This window comes from Centroberyx gerrardi, chromosome 15, assembly GCF_048128805.1.
Source record: "Centroberyx gerrardi isolate f3 chromosome 15, fCenGer3.hap1.cur.20231027, whole genome shotgun sequence".
Taxonomy (NCBI): domain Eukaryota; kingdom Metazoa; phylum Chordata; class Actinopteri; order Beryciformes; family Berycidae; genus Centroberyx; species Centroberyx gerrardi.
In genome coordinates, this window is record NC_136011.1 from 27652593 (window position 1) to 27659748 (window position 7156).

General features: G+C 40.5%; 1 protein-coding gene across 1 annotated transcript in view; it reads right to left on the reverse strand.

The window, feature by feature from the left end:
• arfgef3 (ARFGEF family member 3) overlaps positions 1-7156 on the reverse strand; it is a 67163-nt gene that overhangs the window by 8183 nt on the left and 51824 nt on the right. The window contains exons 33-35 of the mRNA XM_078288644.1: positions 6334-6536; positions 2053-2184; positions 1794-1924 (exon numbers count right to left, since the gene is read on the reverse strand). Coding sequence (XP_078144770.1) covers positions 1794-1924; positions 2053-2184; positions 6334-6536 — 466 coding nt within the window. The remainder of the gene's footprint in view (positions 1-1793; positions 1925-2052; positions 2185-6333; positions 6537-7156) is intronic.

Below are 7156 nucleotides of genomic sequence, written 5' to 3' on the forward strand. Positions count from 1 at the left end.
TGTCAAGACTGTCTTGATGAATAATTTTTGTTAAAGATTCCAATAAAGAACTTTTAATACTCCATATACCTTATTCAGAGGTTTTTTTTAGAAGCTATGGAACAAACCTTTGCTCAAAATGCCACTAATGCCATTCTGGCTCCAAGCTTTCAAAACGATAGCAGCACTGATTGATTCCTTTCTTGATAGTTTGGATCACAACCGTCTCATATCAAAGGTTATCAATATTTGATTTACTATCTTCTTCCTTGACTTGACTGAAATGACAGTGAATCAAACTGAATGAATCCCGTCTTCCCGCTGTGCTTTTTGCTTTCTTTCAGGTACAGGCTGTCTGCAATTTGCTGCACAGCTTTTCTGCTTTTGTTCTTTCTGTTCACTGGTTTGGGTTATTATATTATTTCTATAAACCTCACATGTTAACCCATGCAATGTTCATCACTAAGAGGATTTTATCACATCAGGCCATCTATACTTTTATCAGTGTCATATTGTCGCAGCTTTTGCTGGTTAAAAAATGCATTGTAAAGAACATCTGCTTCTGGGAAAGTGTATTATCAACACTGATTTAAAACATGACCATATTGTCTTGGTAATCCTGGAGAGCGTGATCAAAACACTGTAACTCGTAGTTCAGTACTTTATGTACAGATGGGTATTATAAGTTTTCAAGTCGAAGTAATGGTTTGGAAATATGAATCTAGATGAGCTCCGATTAACTATCTGGCCCTGTTCTTTCTCAATGTAAAAGGGAAACCTGACATATGGTATTTTAGTACTTTTTCTCTGAGATGCTACAATAAATGGATGTCATTATTCATTTTTCTTTTTTTTTTTTTTTTATACAATACCTTGATAGAATTAGGTTAGAATTTGAACATTTGCATTTTTTTTTAGACCAACACAGTTAGACACAGAGCACCAGGTCAATCAAATCCCCCCATTGCTCTGTGCTAAAAATTGCTTTAATCACCAATTACAATACATACTGTATATCTCTCTTGGTGACATTGGTGCAAATTGACTGTAGTGTAAAATTAAACATAATACAATACGTGCATATTGACACATGGTACAGAGACAACAGGACCTCACATACAGGGCAAAGCAACAGTACATGGCATACTATGGAAAAGAGGCTGCATGTCACTTCATACACTCAGCACTCTAAAGCTGTGTACGTTCGAGCAGTGTGTTGTCGCACCAATGCACAAAAAATGGATATTTTGCAGGTAAGTGGATATGTTAGTATGGCTCCATACAGTGCCATATGTGGGCATTTTTTCACATTGTTAAAACTGATAACCATGGTACTGATGTCACAGAAAACAGCCTTACCCAATTTTCCTGTTAGAGCAGCACAAAGACAAAGAAAGAGAGAAGTTAATTTAGTTGCATTTTTGCTTGAAATCTTGTTTACTTTTCTTTGTTTTGACATGAGAAGATTTTGCATGTTCCTTTGTTTTTGTGTTTTTTTAGCTCACCTAACCTCTAACATTACCGAGGGAGGGAGTACAAATTTACGTTTTAAGTCTCCAAATCAGCTGTAAGCTAATGCAAATGTGTTTTCTTGTCGTTCTTCCTTTGTGTAGACCCACAAATCCTCACAAACATCCGGCCAATAACAAAATACCCACATCATCTTTCAGGGTTAGGTGAATTTGCATTAGGGTTAGCGTTAGGGTGATGTAGTTGCGGTTAGGGTGTGGGTTAGAAAATGAATGCATGTCAACGGGATGAGTAGAGCAAAACGAGTGTGTGTGTGTGTGTGTGTGTCAGATAGTGTTGCCCACCTCTTCTGAGTGTGTCCATTGGACTGCTGGTCGGAGGGCAGCTCGATGATAAGAACGCAGGACTGAGCGTGCTCAAAGCCCTCCTTGTTGTTGGGGGTCTTTGGAGAGCACTGGGTGTCCAACATAAAGACCTGGGGCAGGAACAGGAGTCCAGCAAACAAAAAGTTGAACTTTTACCATAAATAGATCTGTGCACTGCGTAGTCCACTACACAGTGCGCCTGTCCTGTATATAGTACAGTGGTATGTAACACACTGACCTGTTGGGCCATAGCCTTGATCCTCCAGTACTCGGCCTCGGCTGAGGGGGAATGGGACGGAGCCGCGACTTTCACCTCACAGGCGTCTCCGGAAAAACTGTCTGAACCGCTATGAAAACACGCTAGAAGGTTCTACAGAGAGAGAGAGAGAGACAGAGAGAGAGAGAGAGAGAGAGAGAGAGAGAGAGAGAGACTGACTTGCATCCATACCAAAGCCAGAAAACTGCGGCCAAAAAAAAATCCACCTTAAAAAGTTATTTTAGTTACAAAGATGCTTTCCAAGTTCATTTTTATAAGTTGAATTTATGAACTGATGTTTTTGATGCAATTCTCATCAGTTTTAACATTGGAGTCAACACAGTGTTCGGGAATACGTCCCGGTTTTCCCACAGCAGTCTAATTTCCAATTTAAGATGGCGCCCAGGTGAATAAAACAAGTTTTCAGACCAGGCAGGATGGAAAATTGACCACCAGCCACCAGTCAAATGCTGCTAAATTGGCGGCTCAGTTTCTCTTCCTTGCTTTAGCAGGTCATCAGACATCATTCAGGCCGTTTCCTATCATGTATTGTCTATACATGCGTGGCTGGTAAACTGGTGAGAGCAGCTGGTGACCCAACTGTCGCTAGTGAATGAAAATTGTAGTTTTCTGCCCACAGTATGATACAGTTTCACACAGTAACACAGTATGCATATATATATATATATATATATATATATATATATATATATATATATATAGACCCTGACCTGAATGCAATGCATTTAAAAAATCAGCTTTTACATAAACCCAGTCATAGGTCATATGTTAATGTGTCTGAGAGCATAAGCTACATGTTAAGGATTGACTCACACATAAGCTATATGTCAAGGATTGTCAGTGTCCTACAAAAGCCCCGCATTTCAACTTCAACTTCTCAGATGATTGATGATTTTTTTTCCCATTGTGTGTGTGTGTGTGTGTGTGTGTGTGTGTGGGGGGGGGGGGGGTAGCTTTCAATTAAGGAAAAATGAAATGCAACACTCTGTGTGCTCGCCAACACCTATTTATTACTGTTTATTTATTTTATCAGTTATTTATTTATATGTATTTATTATTTCTATTTTCTATTCCACGGATTGGATAACTGTAATATCTTGGTGGCTGGACACAATGCAATACAAACAAATACACACAATCAAAAATATACTAGATCTTTGCTCATGTCGGGTATAAAAAAAACGGAAAAAATGGACATACAAGGTTTCGGCAGAATATCAGTGACATTAAATACGGGCTGGATGCAGCTAGTGGGTCGAGAAACAGGCTTGTGAGACTGTGGTTGTGAATGTGGTGTGAATGTGTGAATGTGTGTAACTGAATGAATGTGAAGCAGGATGTCGCTGAAACAGAGCATGCATGATCAGCGAACCCTTCTCAGGATAATTCAAGGTTAATGAATTAACAGGGAAAGCTGCTGTTTTCAAACTTACTGTACGGCATGTTACTGTTAGAAGTATGTGATGTATATACGTGTGCGTCAGGAAAAACTGCATGACATACTGGTCAGACAAAGGTTAAACCTCTTCAACCTTGTATATAAGTATGTAAATATATCATGCTTAATCACATGGAAATGTATATAAAATCATGCACAAGACATCTATATTTTTTTAATTTGATGTAATGGTGCAGCCATGAAGAAAGGCATCTTGGGGTTGAATATTTCACTCAATATACGCGTGCTATAGCTTCAATGAAGCATTGGAACAAGCAGATACAGAATACAGTACGGAAAAAATGTTGTTTTCTAACTTTGAAGCTGCTTGAGGGGAAATTTAAGGGGAAAATCAGAGTTTCAAGGGGTTAAATAACAATACTCAAAACATGCAATAAGCTCTCTATAGCTCTTATATAAACTGCCATAAGTCACATATAAAAATCACTAAAGGCATGATGTACCATATAAAACAATAACCTCAGCCGGGACATGCAACGCAGCCACAACAGCTGTCGCATAAACCAAACCACAGCTTGTCAATGTGACTAAGAGCATGTTGAGCTGTATGTAGAGATGTCTGATATTAAACCAGCTGGGAACAGAGCCACATACAGTGAATTAAGCCCAAAAAACTCCTGGTACACAGCAGGGATAAACACAAGCATGACCAGCGTACACCATTGTCCTTTTATCTGCCTTTGCACAGCACTTCATCTTTAAGTTCAATCAAATTTATGAAATGCTTTTGACAGGTTCATCACAAAGTGCTTCGCCAAGAACGAAAGCCCTAAATACAAAGTATACAGACTTAAACAAAAAAGAAGAAGCACATCACACATTTCCCCTGCTGTATTTTTGTTGCTTTGCTACCTAAACTTTTTTTGGACAGGCGGTTGTTAGGTTATGGCTAGTTGACCTAGAAACCCATTTTCACAGTTTGAGCATTTAGCTGATGCTCTCAGGCGGAGTGACTGAACAATAAGCGCAAGCAAGAAAAAACTAAAATTAAAAATTATATTTACAAACTCAAAAAATAAGCAAAAGAAATCCTACGGTTACCATGGAAGACAAAGTAACTGAGTCTGTTGAATCTTACGAGTATTTAAGAATGTTTTATTCAGCTCATATATTCAACACCTTGCTAACAAATTAAAGATGAAATTGTGATTTTCTCTGCAGCAAATATAGAAACTGGTCGCCACGACTTTTATGACTTTTATGACAGTATCTGATTGTAGCAACATGGTATATTTACATGCCTCTTCCCAATGTCTTTGGGCCTTAATGTCTCCACAGGGATTATTAAAGTTTCATGTTATTTTAAAATCCATAATCCTTAAACACTTTAATAGTGTTGAGATGTAAACTGCATTTCATAATACAACAATTTCGTAATAGTAAAGACATCAAAACTAAAATAACACAAATGGAATTATGCAGTGACCAAAAAAGTGTTAAACAAATCAAAACTATCTTATATTTTAGATTCTTTAAAGCAGCCGCCCTTTGCCTTGATGGAAAGGCAAAGGCTTTGGAAAGAAATTCATACATAGGATCAACTTCTCTATTTATATTTGTCTAAGAAACTAATTTCAAGCATTTAAGCAGAAGCCTTTAGATCAAAATGCTTTAAGAGAATGAGAAACAGAGAACATTCAGTCAGGTGGGTCCAGACTGGTAGAGTAGTAATACTGGTTATTGTCCCATCCAGGTCAGCTGCCATGTGAGTACTTTTAATAAACGTAAACTTTTTCCCCTTCTCCTGGCCGCTCCCTGACCTCTGACCCCTCCGGTGGCATTTGTGTCACAGTGGGACGTGTGAAGAAAAGCCCTGATTACAACATGTGTACTGTGGCGACTGAAACGCTCTAAAAAACAACAACAAATAAACAAAAACAACAACAACAACAACAACAAACAGTCACAGGCCGTCAGCTCTAGGAAGTGAAAAGGCTTTTGGTTTTTAGTTTTGGTCGTTAGTTTACTGCAGTGAATAATCCACAGCACACACACCATTCTGACTCCATTACTTACAGTGACACGTCATATATGAACCCTGCTGTACATATATACATTCGTGTTAGCAAAGATGGCCGTGGTCACATACACACACACACACACACACACACGCTTAGAGAGGCATACACACACACACCCTCCTTTTTCACCTTTCTTTCTCACAAACAGAAACACACACACCTATTTCTCCATTACTCTCTGTCTCACACACACACACACACCTTTCTCTTTCTCTCTCCTTCATTCACCCTGACACACACACACACACACACACACACACAGATGTGGCTCTAAGCTGTAAAGCTGATTAGATGCAGCCAGCAGGCAGCTGCCACAGCGCCGCAGGAACAGAGGGACACACAACATCCACTAATAAAATGCGATGTCACCTCTAGCTGAAATACACACAGACACGTGTACACACACACACACACACACACACACACACACTTCCATTCTCTGTGTAGCTGACTGGGTAGAACGTGGGTTTGATTCCCACTGGGGCCAACCTTGCTAAAAATGAACATCTGCTACTTGTCGTTGTCATCGGCCTTCAACAGCCAATCAGATTCTCGCGCCTCTTTGTTTTCCTATAGACATTGTAAGTCTGACGCCAACATCTCGCCACCAGCGGGCGACGTACGATCTGTTTAGCTTGTTAGCAAAAATACCGCTTAAGGCTCAATTATGCTCAACGTTAAATATACAGATACGGACGGAGCCTTCTGTCCGCACTCTGCGTTCATTTCGTCCGTATTTGTGCTCGTTTTCTGAAAGCTTACGGGTACGGACGAAACGGAGCAGTACCACCGCAGTGCCACCGCAGTGCCACCGCAGTGCCACCGCAGTGCCACCGCAGTGCCACCGCAGTGCCACCGCAGTGCCACCGCAGTGCCACCGCAGTGCCACCGCAGTACCACCGCAGTACCACCGCAGTACCACCGGAAATCGTGGGGGCGGGAAACTCGTGGAAACTCTTGGAACTCTTTGAGGAGAGGTTGTGCGAGTTGGTGAGAAATTATAAACATATCTATGATGTTACCTCGCCCGGGCACAGGGACAAACAATTGATACAGAACAGCTGGGAGGAGACTGGGCGGGAATCGAATGTGAGTCGGACGGCAGCGAAGGAAAAGTGGAGCGACTCTCTACTGCCCTCTGGTGGATGTACTGCTTAACATCCATGCCAGCGTAAAGGACGCAGGGAAGTATGCGGGCAGTGACGGCTACATCGTTTGAAACGTTTATTTTCATACGTAAAGGGAGCATAAATGAGCCTTTAGACTTGAAAACAGTTACAGAAATCAAGCGACATATGTACTGTAGGTAAAAATGTACCAACTTTGAAAGTCCGGCATTAAACGCAGAACCGTGACAGGGACGATTATGTGAAACCCCCATTCATTTTCCCCATAGAGAAATCACTGTGGAACCGTAAGTCCATATTTGGACATGGCTGACGTCATACATGAAGATTTGACTTGCGAGGTCTACTGATGTGACTTTACCTGATGTACAACAACATGGTGAGTGTAAATATTGATGCCCATCGTTTGGATCAAGCACGTCTTATGTCACATGTCAAGATTTTTTACATGTTGTAAT